The sequence below is a fragment of the Balaenoptera musculus genome, chromosome 14 (assembly GCF_009873245.2).
Source record: "Balaenoptera musculus isolate JJ_BM4_2016_0621 chromosome 14, mBalMus1.pri.v3, whole genome shotgun sequence".
NCBI lineage: Eukaryota > Metazoa > Chordata > Mammalia > Artiodactyla > Balaenopteridae > Balaenoptera > Balaenoptera musculus.
Genome location: NC_045798.1, coordinates 6240396 through 6261865, shown reverse-complemented (window position 1 = coordinate 6261865; position 21470 = coordinate 6240396). Strand labels below are relative to the sequence as shown.

Below are 21470 nucleotides of genomic sequence, written 5' to 3'. Positions count from 1 at the left end.
TACCCAAATGATGGAGACACAAATACCCCGGGACTATTGGTTCGTGTTTTGGAACATCAACAAAGGGGCGGACCGGCCCGTTGGAGAGGGGAGCTAAGGAACTGGTCTTGAAGCTTGGGGAGCCTTGAAGCCTCTGGTTTCCGCCCCCTCCCTTGTAAGTTACAGATCTTCTAAAACAGAGGTCCCTGAAGATTCTTTTATTCGGACTTCAGTGAGCTGGAGAAACCTCGAAAGGTCACCTCAGACATTACTACTCCTACTACTGTTACTTGGGATGACTTGGGGGCCCCACGAGTCACCCCTTGGTGCCGCCGCTGGGGTGTTTATTCCGGAGGATTGCCGGGCTGTGCAGTCGCCCGGGGCGCGGGCTGGGGGGTGGAGGCGCCAGACGGGGCGGTTGCCCACCGCGGCGGAGGCCGGGGGCGGGGTGGGCCGGGAGGAGGCGCGGGGAAGAGGGAGGAGGAGGCGCCTAGAAAAGGAGGCGCGGCCGGGAAGGTGCGGAGAGGGCCCGGCGGCGGGCGGCGGAGCGCGAAGGCGAGGCCGGGCCCGGCGTGGCTGGAGCGCGGCCAGCGGCGGCGGGCGGGCGGCAGGCCCGGCGTGGCAGCGCGGCAGTCCCCGGCCGGCCGGGGAACCGGGGACTCGGGCGGGGGGGAGCGGGTGGGCGCCGGGCCCGACGCACCGCCTCTCGGCTCTGCCCGCAGGTCCCCGGCGCGCAGCCTTCGCCCCGCCGCCGCCCGCCCCGGGCCCCGGAGCGCGGTGGAGGAGCCCCCCGAGGAGCCGGGGGCCCGCGCCCGGCGCCCCCCAGACATGGTGGGCCACCTGCATCTGCAGGGCATGGAGGAGAGCCTCAAGGAGAAGAGCCGGGAGGGCTTGCTGGACAGCCCTGACTCCGGGCTGCCCCCCAGCCCCAGCCCCAGCCCGCCCTTCTACTCCCTGGCGCCTGGCATCCTCGACGCCCGCGCGGGGGGCTCTGGCGCCTCCTCGGAGGCCCCCGGACCCGGCGAGGCCAAAGCGGTAAGCACGCGGCTTCGCGCAGAAACCGGGGACAGAGCCAGCCCCCCGGATGGGGTACTTCAGGAGCCGGGACTGGGTTCCCCCCGCCATCCCCCCAGCCAAGAAGGTGGCCTAGTGACGGCCACGCTCCGCAGGTGGGGATCAGGGCGCGTAGGTGGGGATGGTCCAGCCTGACCCCTGCAGCCCTCTCCCTGGCTGTGGGCCTAAGGAGTGATCGTCTGTCTTGCCGTCAGCAGTAAAAGAGCAGGGGTTGAGGACTGTCCGAAATTCTCCAAGAGGTTGGCTTCAGGCTAGGTGAGCTGGAACCCCTGGCCGAAGCAGTGGACCCAGGTTCCCTGTTTACTGTTCTCCCTGTGCTGCCAACGTGAAAGACTTTTTTTTTTTTTTTTTTAACCAAACGCAGACAGGAGCCCTTCCTTCCCGGGATGTTGAGGGATGTTGACGTGGAGCTGAGGCGGTGCCTGGGGAAGGCTGGAACCCCAGGTCAGGAGACGCAAGAGTTTTACCTCTTGCCAGACTTAGTGGGGCCTTCAGGTGGACTCCGGGGGTCACCCAGCTTGGTGGCTGGGCTGAGACTGGGTTCCCCGCACCCCTTCCCCGGCAGGCGGGAGCCAAGCGGGCGGGATCGGGCGCCTTTCGACTTGAGGAAATGACAAGTTGAGATCCGGAGGCTGCCAACAATCCCAGTGGCATTTCCCCGTTCTTGCGGCTCTCTGCACGCCTTCACGTTGTTTCTGCCGGGTGTCCTAGCACGACTCCAGCCCGGCGCCGCTTTCCTGGGGCCCCGGCAATGCCCACCTGGTACCTCACAGGACAGTAAATGCTTCCCCCCAGTTGGAAATCCTCCCACGAGCAGAAAGGAATGGTTCCCCTGCCTCCAGGCCTATTGACGGGAATGTCACTGGTGTCTCCCTTGCTCCTTGGTCCAGTGGGTCCCAGACTTGAGTGGGCACGGGAATCTCTCAGAGACTTTTTTTTTTAAGTATTTATTTATTTGGCTGCACCAAGTCTTAGTTTCATCGTGCGGACTCTTAGTTGTGGCATCTGGGATCTAGTTTCCCGACCAGGGATCGAACCCAGGCCCCCTGCATTGGGAACGTGGAGTCTTAACCACTGGACCACCAGGGAAATCCCTCTCTTGGAGATCTTTAAAGAATACCCACGCCCACCTCATGCCTCCAGACAGTCTCATTTGATTGGTAGAGGCTGCGACCTGGACATCAGGGTTTTTAAAACCTCCCCAGGTGATCCTCATGTGCAGCAAAGTTTGGGAACCGCTGGCTTAGACCAAAATCATGCGTTGAATTTGAACTTTGGTCCCTCTTTTGGGGGCTGGGGGTAGGAGAGGCGTTCTGGACTTCCAGGGATTGATAGATGTGACCCAGGCTGTTGGCAGTGAAATTGATCCCACTGTCTGAACGCACCAGCTTTCCTGCAAGAGTGTCTCAGACTTGGCACAGTTGAATGGAAGGGGGTGGTATTTGGGCTGTTGCGTTGGGAATAAATCCCTGTGGTGTCCTACACGGTGGGGCTTGGAGAAAAGGGACAGGGAACCAGCCCTCCCCTTTATTCTTTGGATGACCCGGAATCCCCCTTCTAGAAGGTTTTCTGGATGCTCTTCCTGCCGGCCAGGCCAGCCAGGGGCGGCCATAAGAACAGCGTGCCTGGCTGACTTGTCTTGGCTGTCCTAGTTGATTTTATTTTTTCCCCCTCCTTGCTAACTAGATGCCAGGTATGGAACTGAGCTGTCTCTGATCTTTTTAATTTGGCTTGAAGGCAAGACCTGGGGCTGTTTCCGCACAGGTAATGATATCTGCATTTAGATAGCCTTCCCAGGTGCTAGGAACTGTCCTAAACTCTTTACTTGGCATCAACTCATTTCATTTTCACGGTAGTCCCAAGAAGTATGTAGGTGCTCTTAGTACACCCATTTTCCAGAGGGGGAAGCTGAGGCACAGAGGTTAGCGACTTGCCTAAGCTGATAAGTGGCGGTGCTGGATTAGAACCCAGGGAATTGGGCTCTGGTGTCTCTACCCTTGAACCTTGCATTCGAGGACGCTGCCTCCACCCCCCGCCCCCCCGCAGGTTAACTCCTGCTAAACGTTGCTAATCTGGTGTTTAACAAAACCCTGCTTGCGGGCGACTCACTGACAATGCTTTCCAGGCGCAGATGTAGGCAAAATATCGGCTGCCCATCTTGCACAAAGGGACAGAAACCCCTCCCGTGTCTTGGAGGTGACGGTTTCAAATGCCCGAGAAGAGGCTGGCTGCAGGCAGGGCCAGGTTTGCTCTGGCACCCCCTTAATGGCACCTGTCAGACCGTGTGGGCCTGGGGTTCCGCCTGGGGTAGGCATCTTTGTTCTGACACCCAGTTTCCAGCACTGCCTTCCTGGTCAGCGCTGCTGGCACACACCCCAGCCAGGGGGATGAGCTGCAGTTCTTTCCCCACCCCCCTGGCCACTGAGGTCCTCACGAGCTTGTCACCGTATTTATTATGTTGGAAGCGCGTGTTAAATTTGCTCACCCTCTAGAAAGAGGTCCCATTTCCCCCCACTTTGTTTTAATAAGCTGGACTTAACTTCCGGACAGTACCCCGTGGATGTAGGGTAACTGGCTGGCTGCGACATTGCCCCCCAAGATGTAAACGGCACTGGGGAGCAGGCTGGGTATGAATGAATCCCTCAACCCCACCCTAACTTGATCATAGGTTTTTTTCTGGCCCACTCTGTGGACCAACGATGGTACCGTTCCTGGTAATTCCCAAACCAAAGGAAGATCTAGGAATCGGTCATTCGTCCCACCGGTACTTATTGAGCACCTACTGTTTGCCATGTGCTGTTTTGGGCTGTGGGTGGCATAGTGGTGAACAAGATGTTCAAGGTCCCTGCCCTCGTGGAACTGGCATTCTAGTGGGAGAGACAGTCACCAACTTAAACATGTGATAAAACACCAGCTGGATTGTTCAGTGCCCTTAAGACAAAGAGCTGGGTTCGCGTAGAGCTCCTTTAGACTGGATGGTCAGGGAAGTGACATTTAATGGAAACCGGAAAACATGAGAGAGTGGCCTTTATGGTCATAGGGCTGAAATGTGCGTTAGTCCAAGGGAATGGCAAGTGCAAAGGTCCTGAGGCGTGGTTGAGTTGCAGCCGTGAGGCTGGTGGAGGGCAGTGCAGGGACTTGTAGGCTAAGCTGAGGCCAGAAAGTAAAATTCCATTTGGTCTTTCCAAAATGTACTTGTGACTGTTTTATTTTTATTTTTTAAAAAGGCCTCATGAGCTCTCAGACCCTCCAAATTAGAAACCCAAATCAGAGACTTGACTGAGAAGTGCCTGTGCGGAACAGGCTCTGTGGGGGGCTTGTCTCCCTGCAGTGGGGCCCTGGTCGCCTGCAGGACACCGGGACAGCCAAGGCCGCTTGCTGGGCCAGCCAGGGTTTGCCTGTCAGCTGCATTCATCCCACAAATATTTAAGCCAGGCCTGGCTAGGGATACAGCTGTGAACAGGACAGCCGCTGTCTGTGTCACCTTTGAGCTCTCAGGGCCTGGACCTTCAGCTCCAGATTGAGGGAACACCCCATGTCCTTCCTGCCCGCCTCCCCGTCCTGCCTGCCGGAGCTGTGGGACTTGGGGGGGGCATCATGGGGAGAGGTCGTGCCGCCAGGAAGGATGAGTGGGTGTGTGTGGCAGACACCCATCTCCCCAGGTTAACATGGCCCGTTCAGGGAACTAGCCCTGTCCCCTCTTATCACCCTCAGGGAGAGCACAGATGGCATTTGGGGTCGCAAGTCGTCTTCTCTGGGGTGCACCTTTGAGGGAACAGCCACCACTGGGGTGGGTGAGATGAGGACAGATCACCCTTCTGTGGCAGATGAGGGGCTCGGCCCTCCGTGGAGTGGTGACTGGAGGTGACAGTCTGAGCTGTTACCCCCTCAGATGTGGATATGGGTTCTCTAGAAGCCAGTGGCCTGGGCCCCATCGTGCCTTGCCCCGTCGCCCCCATCTGATCTCCTGGGGTTTGTTTACACATCGAGTGTATGTCTGAGTGGCACACTGGGGAATTTCCCTAAGGACGAGGTGCTGGTTCCCTGGACCCAGATTCTGAGGGAAGCCCTTGGGGCCGGATCCAGGTAGAATTGGTGGTGGGGAGTGGGTTGTCTTTGCCCATCCTCGAAAATTTCCCAGGGCTGCCCAGCTCTTGGAAATCTTTGTCACTGCCAACTCCTAGGATCTTGGCTGTCACCACCCCTGCCCCCAACCCAGGACACCTGGATTTTCTCATTTCTCTGTTTCTGGTCTATGATGGTGAAACCAAGGGTGAGGGCAGAGAGGGAAGGGAGTTAGGAATTCAGGGAGTTAGTGCCCAGGATTAGGAAGGATGGAAGCACAGATGGATGGACGAATGGATGGATGGATGGATGAATGGATGGATGGATGGATGGGCAGATGGAAGGATGGACAGATGAACACATGCATGGACAGAAGGATGGTTGGGTGGATGGATGGACAAATGGATGGGTGAATGGACAGATGGATGGATAAATGGACCGATGGATGAATGGATGGATGGATGGACACACAGATGGATGGATGAATGGATGGATGGATGGATGGATGGGTAAATGGACACACAGATGGATGGATGGATGAATGGATGGATGGACAGGCAAGTGGATGGACGGATGAAGGGAAAAATGGATGGACGGGTGGATGGACAGATGGACTGAGGAGACAGAGGTCAGCCCCCATGGCCCCCTTGCAGGCTCACAGGTGTGTCCCTGACCAGCGAAGGTGCCTGTGAGCAAGCTCAGGTGCAAGAGAACCAGGTGTGTCAGGCCACGGAGGGAGAAGCCTGTTTGCTGAAAGGAAGGCCGTGAGGAGCCAGAAACCCTGGCGCCTCCTTTCAGCCCCCCTCCGCTTCATCCTGGATGAAGTGGCCTCCAGTGGAAATTGAGCAACGTCTCTGACAGCCTTGCGTCTCTGTGAAAGGCTCATCTGAGTGAGAAGTTCCACCTGTAGCTTTCGTGTGCAAAGAAGACAAATAGGCCCATGCCCTGCCAGGTGCTCTGGGGGCGAGGGAGCAAGCAGGAGCCACCTTCCTGGGAAAATGCCACTAGGCGGGGACTGACAGGGACTCTCCTTGGGGTGGGCGTGGTCTGTCCTTTGCGCCCTTGGGACTCCTGGCCTCCCTGCTGTGGGGTGGGGGAAACAGATATGGTACAAAGAGGCCTGAAGTCTGAGATCCAGGTGTCAACAGGGCCATATTCCCTCCAAGGCTCTAGGGCAGAATCCATCCCTTGTGTCCGTCCCAACTTCTGGTGGTGGCCGGCCATCCTCGGCGTGCCTTACCTTGGAGATGCACCCCTCCATCTCTCCCTCCGTCCCCCCATGGCCTTCTTTCCTCTGTGTGTCCCATGTCCAAAGTTCCCTCTTTTTATAAGGACACCAGCCATGTTGATTTAGGGCCCGCCCCCATCCAGTGGGACCGCATCTTAACTTGATCACATGTGCAAAGACCCTGTTTCCAAAGAGGGTCACATTCACAGGTCCTGGGGATTAGGACGTGAACATATCTTTGTGGAGGCCACAAACCAACCCACCACCGTCCTGCTGGCTTGGGTCCATCGGGCACCCAAGGGCATCCTGGGGAGCAGGCCCGTCCCTGAGCCCTGCCTCCGACCTGTGACGTATGGCTTTGCTCAGTTTCACCGCTCTGAGTGCCAGACCCTGCGCCTGCGCTTTTTGGGGTCTCCGGGGCTCCCCGAGCCTGGCCCACTCGCCGCCTCTGTTGTGCCGTGTTGTGCAACGAGCCTTTTGGAGCCCTTCCCCTCACCCCAGGATTTGCCACCAATACCCAAGGCCTTTCATAAAAAGGATGAGAATTCTTGGGGCTTAAATGTCCCTCCTTGGATCACTTTCTTCATGGGCGCAGGTCAGCGTCCACCTTAGCCCAGCAAGGGAGCTTTTGGTCTCAAATCCCAAAACACGCCGAAGATAATCAGTTTAATTCCAATCGCGATAGAAGCCATCCCCCGCCAGTGAGGTCAGTGGCCTGAGAAAGGCTGTTTCGGCCCTTACAAAGGTTCCCTGTGGCTTTGGTGAGGACGCCCCTCTCCCATGTCACTGTGGGGTCTCCCCGGACCCTTCCTCCTGCCACTTACCCTCCGCTGACGGGGGCTTGATGCTCCCTAAGTGGAAGGTTCTGTGGGTCACACGTGGCTTCAGCCACGTCCCGTGCGGTGGCAGGTGGGGGACCGCCGTGTGTCACACCGCTGCGCCATCCCTACCTGTCACTGCCAGCCAGGCCCGGACCCCCGGTGGGGCTGGGCTGTCACCGCGCGGCACGGAGCTCTCACAACAGAGCACTTACCTTTCTTTGCCGTCCTGTGGGCCGTGCCCTGCACCGCAGCCAGGAAGGGGGAGCTCCCAGACGCCGGGGTGTATTTTTACTTCCAGGCGTGGACTATGTATCCTCGCCCGGCGGCTCCAGGGAAGACGCATGAATCACTGGGTGAGGCAGGTGGGGCGCGGTAGGCGGAGGGCAGCCCACTGTTCTCTGGGTCCCACTCTCTCAGAAGCCCTCCCTGGTCCCTACACACACCCCCTGCCTGCCCAGGAGACCAGGGAGCCAGACCAGCCCCCTCCCCAGGCTAGCACAGGGCTCTCCCGGTCCCTAGAAGGAGCTGGGGGCTGGAGGCTGGCCCAGATGTGTCGCCATCCCAGGGTGGGCGTGTGTGGCGTCTGGGAGTCCGGGGTCCGGCCTTCAGCTCTCAGCTCCCCTGTGCTTTCCCCTGCCCCTGCAGCCCGGGGCTGCGAGGGGCCCCGAGGACACCGGCCAGCTTGTGCCCGGGCATCAGCCTCATTGTACAGATGAGCAAACTGAGGCACGGTGAGCGGGTGGCTGGCAGAGGTGGGTTTCTCGACGGGTCCTCTTCAGAGGGAAGCAAGCACCAGGGCCTTCGGGGAAGCGAGCTGGGATGTGGCTGACCCAGGGTTGGGGGGCGGTGAGGGGAGCAGGGTGCCTGGGAGCTTTCTTTGCTCCAGTGGCCCAGGCCAGGCCATCAGGTGCAGCGCCAGCAGCAGGGGGTCCCCTGGGCGCTGGAGCCCAAGCCCCGTCCCCGGCCCGCCCCCCATGCTGGAGGCTCGGATGGGAATGTGAGTCCAGCGTGGCTGGAGGGCTGCCCTTGCAGGGCCAGCGGTGTGCCTTCCTGGCCGGCTCCCGGGGCTGGCTGGGCTCCGCGCGCAGCGCTGCCATGTTGATGTTAAAACACCGCTGCAGCCGCAAGACTCAGCTGTGAGCTTCCGGAGCCCGGCGGCTGCGGGACGGCCGGAGCTGCCTCTGGTCCCTGGAGCCCTGCGGGGGCAGCCTCAGGCCTCGCGGCGACTGCCTGAGCTGTCTCGTCGCCCCCGGGGCCCCTGGATGCCAGCCTGCGTCTGGATTTTCAGAGGCTTCCTCTCTCTCTTGTATCGTGTTCCCAGGTGGGGCAGATTTTAGCTGTTTTTCCACCAGGGCCCTTTGGAAAACGGTGCCCAGAGCTCCAGCTTCCTGGCCTAGTCTGTGAAGTCAGCCTTGTCCCCTCTGCTGGCAGCCAGTGTGGGGAGCGAGATCCGGCCAGAATGGGGCCCCAAATGTGCACTCGGGCCGCGCCAGGAGGTTCAGGTGGACCCGAGAGGGATGGTGGTACCCAGCTCTGCACCGAAGGCTTTTCCTCCCAAGGAAGTCCTCCCTGCTTGTGAGCTTGGGAACTGTTCTTTCTTGGGGGTGGGGGTGGGGGTGGGGGTGGGGGTGGGGGGATGGAGACCAGTAGCAGCCTGCCCCTGCCACCTAGAGGCACCTCCCCAAACCTTAGCACCCATGTCCATAGCCCCTCGCACGCCTGCCTCATTCTCTCTCCCCTTCAGTGTCCACAGGAAGAGCCCTGGGAGGCACTGTGCCTCATCCGACTCACACAGGGCCTGGCGCACAGTAGGTGTTCGGCGCACAGTAGGTGCTCAGCAAACCCCTGCACACATTTGGCAAAGTGCCATACTTCACACTTCAGATAGTCTTGCGGGGAGAGAGTCTGATTTTTATGAGCATCAAGTCATGGAGTTTCACAGCTGAGGCCAGTGCTGATTTCACAGAGCCACAGAGGATGCCAGAAGTGCCTACATCTTGTCACTGTTTTATTTTATTTTCTTAACTTATTTTTTTTTTTAATTTTTGGCCACGCCGCGCGGCTTGTAGGATCTTAGTTCCCCAACCAGGGATTGAACTCGGGCCATGGCGGTGAAAGTGTGGAGTCCTAACCGCTGGACCGCCTGGGAATTCCCATCACTGTTTTATTTTTTAATTTAAAGCTCCTGAATGATGTGCACTTGCTTCTGAAAGGTAGGAGCAGGGTTGTCTCAAGGTTAAAAAGGGTGTGGATTGTACCTCTCTCTCCTGAGAGGACCCCCCCTCAGCACCACCCCTCGAGCCTTTGTGAAAAGCACTCAGAAAACAAGCCTTTTCTCCGTAGGCTTGTATTCTTGAGACTTTTATACAAGACTTTTATGTGGCGCTTGCTCTGTGCCGGGCACTGTCCCACACATTCACACACTTTGAATCATGGTCCTGACTGCAGCCTGGGAGGCGGGCGCTCCTGTTGCCCCGCTTCGGGGACCGGGAGGCTGCAGCCCCGAGAGGGGAGTTGTTTGCTGGGTCACGTGGTGTATTAGCTTCCTGTCACTGCTCTAACAAATGACCCCACGCATAGTGGCTTAAAACAACACAGATTTAATATCTTACAGTTCCAAAGGTTAGAAATCTAAAACAGCTTTCACGGGCTAAAAGCAAGGATTTTGGCAAGGCATCCTTTCTGGATGCTCTAGGGGAGAATTCTTGCCTTTCCCACCTTCTAGAAGCTGCCCACAGTCCTTGGCTCCTGGCCCCGTCCATCCTTAAGGCAGCAGCATAATGTCCTCAATTTCTTTCTGACCCTGACCCCCCTGCCTCCCTCTTTCACTTATAAGGACCCTTGTGAAGACATTGGGGGCCCACTGGATACTCCAGGACAGCCTTCCCATCTCAAGATCCTTAACCACATGTGCAAAGTCCCTTTTGCCCTGTAAGGTCACACATTCCCAGGTTCTGGGGATTAGGACGTGCACATTTTGGGGGCCATTATTCCACCTGCCGTGCCCAGCAAGGGAGAGGTGGGACAGCTTGATGACAGCTGCTGGGGGCCTATGGAGAACCCCCTCTTTCTCCAAGTCTTAGATCTTTTCTTCCTGTGGTCCTTCCTCGGCCCCTGTTCTGGGGACGCTGTGATCAGCTGAGGAGGGGGCTGCGGTGACCATGTCCATAGGCTGATAGCAGATTTGAAGACAGGTGTGGGCCTGGCCCAAGGGCTCACAGGACGGGGGGGAGAGGTGGAAGGGGAGCAGGGCGCTGCTTTGCACGTGTGAGGTCCTGCCTTTGGACAGCATGGGGTCTGCGAGGTGCCAGGCCCTGGGGCCAGAGAGGTCATCAGGTCCTGAATCTTAAAGAGCTCACCGTCTGGGGGTGACACACAAAGGGGTCGCAGCAATGGAGACCAGCAGGTGGGAGCTCCAGGAACCCCTCAGAGGATGTTGGGGAAGACAAGGGAGCTGATGCCTGAGTTGTCACCCTGGACGGACCAAGTGAGAAGGAAAGGGAAGGACGTTCCTAGTACAGGGAACAGCATAAGCCAAGGCACAGAGGCAGCCTGGGCTGTGTCCAAGGCGAGTGAAAGCTATATGGGCAGAGGCCTGTGTGGGAAGCGCCCTGTGTGTGAGGCCAAGCGTGCTCTGAGCAGGAGGTGACAGGACAGGTCTGGGGGCTGCAGCGCCCGTCCCGTGGGCCTGAGAGGCAGCCGGGGAACATGGGTGAGGGCTCAGACCCTGGAGCCAGACCGCCAGGGTTCCAACCCCAGCTCTGCCTCTTCCTAGCTGTGTGGCCTCAGGCAAGTTACTTAGCCACTCTGGGCCTCAGTTTCAGCATCTATAAAATGGGGATGCGAGTAACAGCTCCCTCCCATGATCGAATGTATGGATACATGGAGTGCTCAGAGCAACGACTGGTGCGGTTAGCGCTCAGAAAGCATAGCTGCTGTGATCTCTCCTCAGCCAGGCGAGGACAAGGAGAGCCTCGTGAAGGAGTGGAATGAGGGGCCCACAGCCATGCACCAAGAAGGGCCGGGAACTCTTCCCTCGATGAGCACGGTTTTCAGTCCCTTGCAGAGCTCCGACCTGCCGTGTCACCCAGGGGCGCAGCTTGCGAGGCTTAGGCTCAGGGGCTCCCTGAGAGGGGTCCCAGTTCTACAGGTCTCTGAACCTGGCTCCTGGGGCTCGGGTGGGCTGGGCGTTGTAGAAGGAGGCCGTCACCACGTCCCCTTATTGAGATGCCCAGGAACTGAGGGAAAGGCCGGTGGTTGGGTGGGGAGCCGTGGGCATCAGAGCGCTTGGATTCCACAGAGGGACGCTGGGGTGGGCTTCCCGATGGACCCCGCAAAGCAGGCTTCCAGAAAACCAGGACTGGAGTGGTGTGGGGCAACCCTTGTGCCCGGCGGGGAGCTGAGGTTGCAGTGCCAAAGGGCTGCTCATGTGACCCTGTGTCCCTGGCTCTCCCCCACAGCCCCTCCCCCTCCCCCCGAGCTCCCCAGCGCGCGAGATGAGGCCCCGGATGCTGCCCGTGTTCTTTGGGGAGAGCATTGAGGTGAACCCAGAGCCCACGCCCGAGATCCGGTGAGTGGAGCAGCGGGGCCGGGTGGGGCGGGGCGGCCAGGCTGGGGCGCTCAGCAGGCTCCCCTACCTCTAGGCAGCCCCTCCGCGTGCTGCTCCCCGAGGAGGCATGGCCATGATTTGAAGAGACTCTGTCCCCAGGTGGCCTTCCCTGCCACCTCCCCAGCCCGTCCTGGGCCCACATGCGACCATTTCCACACTGACCTTCACCCCCAACCTGGCTGGTTTTTATTTTGAATTTGCCCCTGTATCCCCCGGGGAGCCATTGCCCTGAATGTGTATTAGGTGCCCTCCCACGCGTAGGACATCTCAGGTGGCATCTGCACTTCTGAGTTAAGGCCACCCCACCAGGAGCTTTCCCCCAGCCGTCTGCCCTCCTCGGAGGGCTTCGGGGATCGGGCTTCCAGAAGGTGGAGTCTAGGGTCCGTGGGTCTCACCCACGTATCCCTGGGACGCTCAGGATGGATTTGTCCACGTCGCCCCGGCCTGCCCAGGGGTGTGGGACCCACTACCTCCTCCCGCTCCACCTCTGGATAGGGTCCCAGGAGACAAACAGGTCCCCTTTAAAGGTTTTTCTCCCCAAAGAGCTCTCCTTTTAAGTTTTTATTACAGAGGCCCCAGCCAGGGTGGATGCGAGCTGCCTGGGCTCTTGGGACCCCTGCTTCCCTTCCCACGCGGATCACCTGTGGGGTGCAGCGGGGAGGGAGACAGGTGAAGTCCCCACGCCCCTCCCCGGAGCTTTTCCTTCCAGTGTGATGATCTGGGAGCAGAGCTGGGGGCACTGACCAGTTGGTCACTCGTAAGGAAGGTCACTCACCTAGAGGTACTGAGGCTACTTGGGGGGAAACTTATTTTGATAACATTTCAAACTTAAGGAAAGTTGCAGGAAGACTACAGGGAACCCCCATTAAACAGATTCATTGGCTCTTTCCACTTGGCCCCGTTGGCTAGAATATCTGCTCACTGTCTCGTTCTACATAAACGAAACTTTCTTCTGACCCGTTTGAGAGGATGTCAGTGACACCGTGACCTTGAACCTCTAACTCCGGCTGGTGTCCTTCCTCAGAAGAGGGACATCCTCTCACATAATGACAGTGCACTTGCCGAAATCGGGCCAGCTAAAGCTGAAACACGACCACTGCCTGGTCCGGTTCCGCCCACTGTTCCCAAATGTCCTTTTATGGCCTATTTTTATCCCAGTTCAGGATCCAGCCAGAGTCACGAGCGGCGTTTAACTGTCCCGTCTCTCGAGTTTCCTCCAAGCCAGCTGGGTCCCTCAGGCCTCCCTTGCCCTTTAGACCTGGGCGTTTCGGAAGAGCCCAGGCCGTTCTGTGTTCGCACTGCCCCCGACCACGCGGGACAGTGACCTGGTTGCCCCGTGCGGGCCTCACCCCCGTGCTCCCGCCCTCCCCCGCAGCTGCAATTCTGAGGTCAAGTACGCCTCGGAGAAGCACTTCCGGGACAAGGTCTTCTACGCGCCGGTGCCCACGGTCACGGCCTACAGCGAGACGATCGTGGCCGCGCCTAACTGCACTTGGCGCAGCTACCGCAGCCAGCTGACCCTGGAGCCGCGGCCGCGCGCCCTGCGCTTCCGGAGCACCACCATCATCTTCCCCAAGCGCGCCCGTAGCTCCTTCCGCACCACCCTGCACCTCAGCCTGGGCCGGCCCCGCCGCTGGTTCACGGCCAGCGTGCAGCTGCAGCTGTGCCCGCGCCCCGGGCCCGGCCTGCCGGGCCCCGCGCCGCTCTGACCGGCAGCCCGGCCCCCGCGGCGGCCGGAGGACGGGCTCCACGATCGGGAGGGACCCCGGGCTGTGTCTTGCCCGCGCCGCATCCGCTTTCTCAGCACCTACCCGGTGAGGCAGCGTGGGCCTGGCTTTCCCGAGGAGCACGGGGCGGGGGCAGGTGGGTAGGCGGTGCCCGCCCCGACGGCCTGGGAGAGAAGAAGGTGTGTGTCCCTGGCTGCCCTTGAAGCGGGGGACACCCCGAACGCCGGCAGGACACAGGCGTCGGTCCCAGCCTTGGCCGGGGGGCTGCCCACCAACCCCGGCTCCCAGGCCACGTGGGAGGGAAGAGGGGTGCCATCCAGACACCCGCCGCCCCTGGAGGGGGCTGTTTCCAGAGCAGGCCTCTCAGATGTGTGCAGCTGGACGCCCAGAGCCATAGCCCAGCAGCCTCTGGTGGACGGTGAGCCGGGAGGCTGGGCGAAAGCCGGAAACGCTGCCAGGGCTGGTTGTGGGTTGTGTGTGGGGAGCGGCCTGGAGGAGACCTGCCCGCGCTGTCCCAGTGCCTGTGCCCCAGTGCGGAGGATGGAGGGCGTAGCCCGTCTGCACCGAGGCCTTTGAGCTCTGTGTCCGGAGCCTCGCCCGCAGGGCATCCTGCTAACCTCTGTCCTGACACCTTCAGGACCAGGACTCTGGACCGTCAGAGCCCTCGAGCCAGGTGCCAAGGGGAGGCGTCTGAGCCGTTGGAAATGACCACCGCCACCTGCCCGAGGCTCCCGGCCAGCTGTCAGCTTTCAGAGATTCCGTGGGGTCCAGCTGCCCTCGCTCAGGCCTCCCGTTCCTACAGTGATGACGCTGCAGTGGCCAGTGCTGCAGGGTTCACCGCACACGTGCAAGGTCAGGGGAGGAAGACGGGAGACCCTTGTGCTGCCTGGGAAGAGCCAGGATACGTGGGTGCTGGGGCCACGGCCTGGGGCTGCCCGCCACCAGTGCCCCAGAAGCCCCCAACGTGGCCATGGAGATGCCTTCAGACCTGACTGGACCCAGCAGGTGGAGGCTGCCCGCCACTGCTCCGGCATCCCCCCAAGACGGGGCTTTAGCTCCCTCGCTGCGGGGAGGGGCGGCTCGGAGCTAACGTTCAGGAGACGCGAAGTGACTGATATGTTTTTATGTATCTACAGACTGTGCAAGTTCTCGCCACAGAGATGCTTTCTGATTAACAAAGAAATAACTTAAGAATCGATTGATTATCTTAATAAAATGTGCAGACTCGAAGAGACTCCCTCTTCCGTGTTTCTGAGACCCTCAGAGCCCACCGTGGGTGGGACTGGTCTTCATAGGCCCATGATCCCTCCCCCCTGCTCACAGGGGACAGAGAGACACTTGGAAGGCTCAGAGAGAGCCCTGTGCCCCTCACCCCATCCCTGTAGACAGCCTCAGAGTGCGCCAGAGTCCACCTGGGAGCTAGGCAATAAATGCAGAGGCCCAGGGCCCACGCTGGGACTTGGGTCTGACTCCAGGAGGGTCCCGGGAATCTGCACGTTTGACGCTCCTGTGCTTTGCACTCCGCACGCCAGCCCTCGGCACCTGCAGACGCCCAAAGCCAGCTCTGTCCCCGGAGAAGGGCCCGGGCTGCCTCTGCAAAGCAGGTGGCCTCGGCCTTGTTACACCCTCTACGTATCTGGTCCACATCCTTGGAGGGGCCTCTGGGGCCCCAGACTGTGAGTGAGGAGGACATTCGGCAGCCTCGGGGCAGTGTGCTCGAGTGGGAGAGTGCGAGTGTCTTTGCAGGGGCTCCTGCCTCGATGGAGGAGGATGTCTAACAGGGCGGGGCCAGGGTGAAAGCCAGGAGGGCGGGGCCAAGGGACAGGGTCACGTCACTGAGAGGAAGAACCTGGAGGCCTCGGCTGCTCAGCGCGGGCAAGCAGGGTGCAGACACAGCCTTGGGAACTCCGAGAGCGCAGCCTGTGTAGAGAGGGGCTTCTGTGCAGACACACGCGGGGGGTCGCATCGCTGGCACCAGGCAAATTCAGCTGCACGAGTTGGCTTTCCAATCACAACCCTGATCTCCCCGCTTGGAAAGAAGAATGGGTTGGGCTTCCTGACACGTGCAATTATGGTGCCAACGAACACGGTGACCTTGGAGATGTCTCTGGGGCTGCCCTTCGGGAAACAACTTCTGCGGCGTGCAGTGAGCTGATGGCCTCTAACTAGAGCTTTGCGGCAGCTGCCAGGCTCCTCCTGGGCGCCCCGCCAGTGGGAGCGCGGTGGGACGGGACCAGCTGACCGAGGCCCAGCCCCTGCCAGGCCCTGCTTCCTGTCCCTTTTGTCTTTCACCAGCATCACCCGATAGGCCTCGTACCCTCCTGACTCCATCCTAGCACTCCCCGAGGACCTGGGCAGCACATGTCAGACGAGACCGTCTCCTTGGATCATGCAAACGGCTTCCGCCTTCCCTGATGACCTTGGAACTCCAGCCTGTCTCCTTGTACGGCTGGGGCTCCATGAGGCCCAACCTGGGAGGAAGAGGACGTGGGGGGCAAGGGCTGCGGCCCGTCAGGCCCCCAAGTGCACCCCGGTTTCCCTCTGAAGCAGCTGTCCGTCCTGCGGGAACCCAGAGGACTTGGAGAGCCGGCAGAAAGAGGTGCCAGCTTCGTCTAGGTCCTGTCCCAGCCCTTGGGATTTCCACCCCCAAAATAAAGAGCCTGGAGGCCAGTGACCCCGCTGCCCGGCTTAGGGTGCTGCCTGCAGAAGGCCCTTCTGTCCTCACTCCCCAGATCCAGACGCACTGGGCAAGGGGGGCAGAGGTCGCTCGCTGAAGCCCCCTGGGAGGGGAAGACCAACATGGGGAGGGCACGGTGGCTGGAGAAAAAGCCTGTCGCTTAACTTCTCTAAGCATCTGCAAGGCAGGCACATGGCCTTACCTGCCTGGCGGCTGGGACAGTGAGAATCCGTGCTGGTAAAACTTGGGCTGCCATCGAATCAAGCCGGGACCCTGCTGGGGGCGGGTCAGGGCGTCCATCTCTCTCGAAGGGGCAGAAACACTTCCCAATGTCGAGGGCCGGCTCTGGCCCCAAACACCCATCCTGAGCCCCCCTCGCTCAGCCTCTTCTGCTGTCGCCCCGGCCAATCTCTGGGCTCATCTCTGGGTTCACACTCGCAGGCCTCCAATCAAGCTCGGCAGCCCCCGCCCCACAAACAGGTGCCCCGTCCGTCCGAGGTCTCGTCTCTCCTCCCCAGAGTAGCCTTGGTGAGAACAAACAACAGCCCTGGCGGCCGACACGTACACGGAGCGCTGCCTTTGTCTGCAGACCGCTTGGCCCTGCTGTCAGAATTTTCTGCATTTAATCTTCCCAGTGAGCCTGTGAGGTAGCTGGTGAGACATTCTGATGAGGAAGCGGGACCTGGCTGAACCCCGGAGGATGGGGGGGTGGAAGGACAGCCCGTCACGTGGCTGCCACAGCTAAACCCTCCCGGCTTCCTGGAGAAGCCATGAAAACAAATGCGGCTCCTTTGATGGCCCTCCTTGGCCTTCTAAAGGTGGAATGACCAGGGGCCCCTCCCACCAGCTGCCAGCGATCAAATCAGTTTATCCCCGTAATATGCAAACAAGAGTCACTGTTGCAGGACCACCTGGAGTTTTTCTCTCTTCTCTCTCCTTTCCTCGCAAACCCATTCTTTCTTTCTTGCCTTGTCCCACTGACTCCTGCACAGGCGAGTAAACCGTGTCTCTATAGAGCTACACAGCCCATCTCTGAGGTACTCCTCACAGCAATATCATTATCCTATTTTACAGATGGGGAAACAGAGGCACAGAGGGTTCAAGTGGCTTGGCCAGGGTCACGTGGCCATTACGTGGCAGCTGGCTCCACAGTCTGTCTTTACCCGTGTGCTGCACACCCCCCTCTCGCCTGCCCCATACGTGGCCTGGCCCCATCCCCACTCCCCGAGGCAGTGGGGCTCTGTCCTGGCCTTCTCTGCCGTGCCAACCCCCATGCTGGCCCTGCTCTAGCCTCCTGGCCTGTTTCTCCCTCAATGCACCCAGCACCCTTGCGAGCCAACAAGACCCAATTTCAGAAAACCAGCAAATCACCTTACTGGGCATTGGCTGTTCCGTCTCAGAAATTCCAGGGCCTCCACACTGCCTTATGTCTAAGCCACCCTGGGCTCCTGAATGCCCCCGGCTGGGTTTCACCTCCCAGCCTTTGCCCACACAGGTTCTTTCCACTCAGCCTATCCCCTCCCCAAGAACCACCACCTCCAGGAAGCCACCCCGACTGCTCCAGGTCAGCTGTCACAGTGTCTGCGTCACCTGGCCCGAGATGGGCTTGTCTTGAGCCAACCCTAGTGCTGTAGGGACCAGCCCGTTCCTGACCCCGCTGTGGGCGGCAGCTCTTCGGGTTGGTGGGCCGGGACTCCCTCTGCAGAGCCGCTTGTGCCCTTACTGGAGAACTCCTGGCCAGAAAGAAGTGAAGGGACCAGGTTCTAGCTCTGACCTTGGGCACCACCCTCACCATCATAGTGAGGGCTGCAAGTCACCGGCATCAGAGACACCTGGGCCGCTGGATGAAAACACAGATTCCCAGCCCCAACCCTGGACCTAGAGAATCATTCCTATCCTCTGGGTGGGGCCCAGGAATCTGCATTCTAACCAACATCACAATGTTCTAGGATGCGGGGAAATTAGCCAGCAAGTGCCCTGCGCTTTGCAGATCACGTTCTCACTTTCTATGGAACCGGATCCTCACAGCGTCAGTTCAGCTCAACAGTCGCCAGGGGCTCAGTCAACAACAGAGTCAGGAAGAGAAAGGCAAGAGCTTTGCTCTCGAGGGGTTCTGTCCAGTAGCTTGCAGGGTGTTTGCAAAGACCCAGAGGAGAGAGAAGATGGGGAGGGATAATGGGTTCTTAGAGGAGGGAATGACCCAGCTGGGTTTTGAAGTATGTGTAGGAGTTTTCCAGAGAGATGGGGATCAGGGAACAGCAGGGGCCTCCATTTTAAGATGGAGCAGTAAGAAAACCAAACAAGATGGGGGTGGGATGAACCCTTTGCGGGGGGCTGAGGACTGGCTGGGTGAGGTTGGAAGAGAGGGTGGACCCTTCACAGGCACCAGGAGGCCGTGAGCTCTCCCTACACCCCACAAACATCACTGTGTGGGGCCTGTGCCACTGGCCCTCAGAGAAGACAGAGGTGCCAAGTGGTGTCAATTCTGAGGCCACGGACACAGGGGGATGGCAGAGATGAGCCTGTGGGCTGACACTTGTGTCCCTCCCACCCCCGTATCACTCTGGTCTGACTACAGCTGAGGGAAGTGCCATGGGATGCTGGGCGGCACCAGCAGGCATGGCCAACCCCTTGTGGCTGGTGTGGCCAGCACGACCTGATGCATCCTGGATTCCAGGTGGGGCTGGCCTGCACCCGGGACCGGAGGGAGGCCCCGGGCAGGACAAGACTGTTTTCTGGCCCAACACTGCCACCTGCCGGTCAGTATCAGTACTACAGCCCAGGCGCCAAGCTGAGCCCTGCGGGGCTCCAAAGCCCCCTGCTCATTTCGCCTCACAGCACAGGTTCGCAGGGTAAACTTGGAGCGCCAGGGAGGGTGGGCAGAGTCCCCTGAGGACGCAGATCTCTCCGCATGCCCAGGTCCACACCCTGGGGAGACGAGGTGCTGGGCTGACCACCAGTTCACAGGTTGGGCAGGGGATGGGAATTTCTGCATCCAGTGGGTCTTGGTTCTCTCCTCCACTGCTCCCCACACCCCGCCCCGCCCCAATCCTGCATGCACGTCCATGGCAAAGAATCGCAGCCTCTCTGGAGCTCCGGCTCTGCTCCTAAAGGAACACAGCTCGTGTCTGAGACACGTTCTACCAAGACTGCAAGACGCCAGTTGGCAGCTGCCTCAAGACCCAAGCTGGGAGGGAGGGTTGTTCTCTCTTCTGCCGCGTATCCAAAGCAGTGACGGCAAAGGGTCTGTTTGTTCCCTAACATAGTGTGGGCAGGAATAATTTTTAAAGTATTTAACAGTTAAGAGCTGATGATGGCCTTCTTGGATACCGTCACCATGGCTGTGAATATCTGACACCCTCCTCGTGGGTGTGAAAATTCAATACTCTCACCAAGGGTGGGACTGTTCAAGGTCTGCACGGTGACATCCTTACCGTGGGCGTAAATATTCGCCTGCAGAGGGGAGAGACTGGTGAGTCAGGGGATGTGCCCTTGTCCCCCGCAGGGTTACACGCCCACCGTTCCCCCCCCCCCCGACCCCGGCCCCGTCGCCTGTCCTCCTGGCTGCCGGGGCCAAGATAGAGAAGGAGCCTCTGTAACTCGAGTATAATTCGCTTTTTAATGAGAAGAACGTGTGTAAATGACAGGACGCCACCGCCGTGCGCAGATGGCGGTCACAGAATCCCCTTCAAACTCATTCTGCCCAAGGAAGGGAGGGAGGGAGGACGCAGGGGGGCTCGAGAGCTGGCAGCCCCTGCCCCACCTCGGTCCTGCGGACTATGGGGTCACCGACTGTTGGCCTGCGCACGCCTCTTGAACGGTAAGCAGAGATCGAAAGCACAGCAGCAATAATACTGGGTAAGTCCTTCCTTGCTTAAAACATCTGAATTAATTCATTGAAGGTATCAAAAATATACCCTGTAAACCAATATATCATTTACACCTGCCTTTCCTTCCCACCGCTGCGGCAACGATGTATGAAAAAAACAGTCCAGTTCCTCGGAGCAGCCGCTCACCCCAGGCCGCACCCGGCCCTGTCGCCTGCCCATCTGGCCTGACTTGGTTTCCAGCGATCTCGTCGGCTGGGGCAGCCCGTGGGGACCGGGACAAGAGCGCTGGGGCCTGGACAGGGCCTGTGTCCGTCTGTCCAGAGTGCTAAGCGGGATGGGGACGGAGGGCGGGTGCGGGGCCTGCTAGCTCAGTTTAGACTTTGGTTCCAAATGCGTTAGGTGGGGAGGCAGTGGCGTGGGAGGTGCGTGGTCGTCCTGCTTTGGGTCCCTGGCCGCCCCGGCTGTGCGCGTGTGGCCGCCACACGCCTGCCGTGCCCCCTCCCCGGCCCCTCCCCTCCCGAGCACCAGGTAAACATCCCCTGAGTAAGGTCACTGCACAGGGCCAGCCGGGGCGGGAGTCGTAGTTAAGGCTTTAGACAGGCAAGGATGCCGGCTCTGGACGGACGGACGGACAGACGGGCGCACAGGCAGACTCAGGGGCTCCTTCCTCGGTGGGGGGAGTCGGCAGCCGGCCGCTCGCCGGCCCACCCCGTTCTGAGCCTCACTCGCTGTCGGAGAGCGTCTCGTACTGCGAGCAGAGCAGCGGCTTGGGCTCCTCGTCCCAGGCGTGATGGGGGCCGGCCAGGGGCCCGCTGCCCGCGGGGAGGCCAGGCGGGGGCGGGGAGGCCATGACCCCCGCCTGCAGCCGCATGATCAGGGGGTTGTAGGGGAACGGTGTGGACCCTGCGGAGAGAGCGGGAGAGAAGCCCCGGGGGCCCCGGTGAGCCTGGCGGCCCCCAGGGGCCCACCCACCTGCCACCCCGGGAGCTGGGGCCTTGGCCTCCTGCCTCCCCAGCCCTTCTATCTCCTGGAAGCTTTCTCAAACTGCCCGCCTGGCCTCACTTCCAGCACTCCCGCGCCATTCATGCCCGGCAGCCTGTCGCCTGGCCGCCTCACTGTTCCTGCCCTCGCCCCCCTGCGTCTGTCCTGCAGCCAAGAGCTCTCTTGAACCTGCGGGAGATCACGCACCTCCCCCAGGGACCTCCTCGCACTCACAGAGAAGTCGGGGGATCCCCTGAGACCCCCCCCAAGCCTGTGGGACCGGCCCTTGCCCACAAGCCTCTCTCTTCACTTCCTGAATCCTTCACCCTCTCTCTAAATCGTGCCCTTTCCCTCCACCTGGGCCCTTACGAGAAGCATCCTGACCATCTGCGAGCCCCAGTCCAGCTGGCCAGGGCCCTGGGCAATTGTCTCAGAACAGGCCTGACCACGTGCTCCACACACAGTAGGTGCCCGGGCAG

The 21470-nt window shown here is 60.1% G+C and overlaps 2 protein-coding genes across 3 annotated transcripts in view; one reads left to right on the top strand and one right to left on the bottom strand.

Annotated features, from left to right (window-relative positions):
- Positions 1 to 728: 728 nt before the first annotated feature.
- LOC118906664 (refilin-A) lies at positions 729 to 14848 on the top strand. Of its 2 annotated transcripts, XR_005022567.1 has the most exons (4): positions 729 to 1014; positions 11628 to 11737; positions 13152 to 13921; positions 14141 to 14848. XR_005022567.1 is itself a non-coding variant. In XM_036874204.1 (3 exons), exons 1-3 carry the CDS (start codon positions 808 to 810, stop codon positions 13483 to 13485), a joined length of 651 nt encoding a protein of 216 aa, XP_036730099.1. In that variant the 5' UTR covers positions 729 to 807; the 3' UTR covers positions 13486 to 14848. The 2 variants fall into 2 exon arrangements, 1 of the variants encoding a protein (XP_036730099.1); XM_036874204.1 differs by having other exon boundaries at positions 13152 to 14848.
- A 4928-nt stretch (positions 14849 to 19776) lies between these two features.
- Positions 19777 to 21470, bottom strand: part of NCOR2 (nuclear receptor corepressor 2) — a 222967-nt gene continuing 221273 nt past the window's right edge. The window contains 1 exon segment of the mRNA XM_036823685.1: positions 19777 to 20913. Within this exon segment, the coding sequence (XP_036679580.1) occupies positions 20732 to 20913 (182 nt within the window). The 3' untranslated portion in view covers positions 19777 to 20731.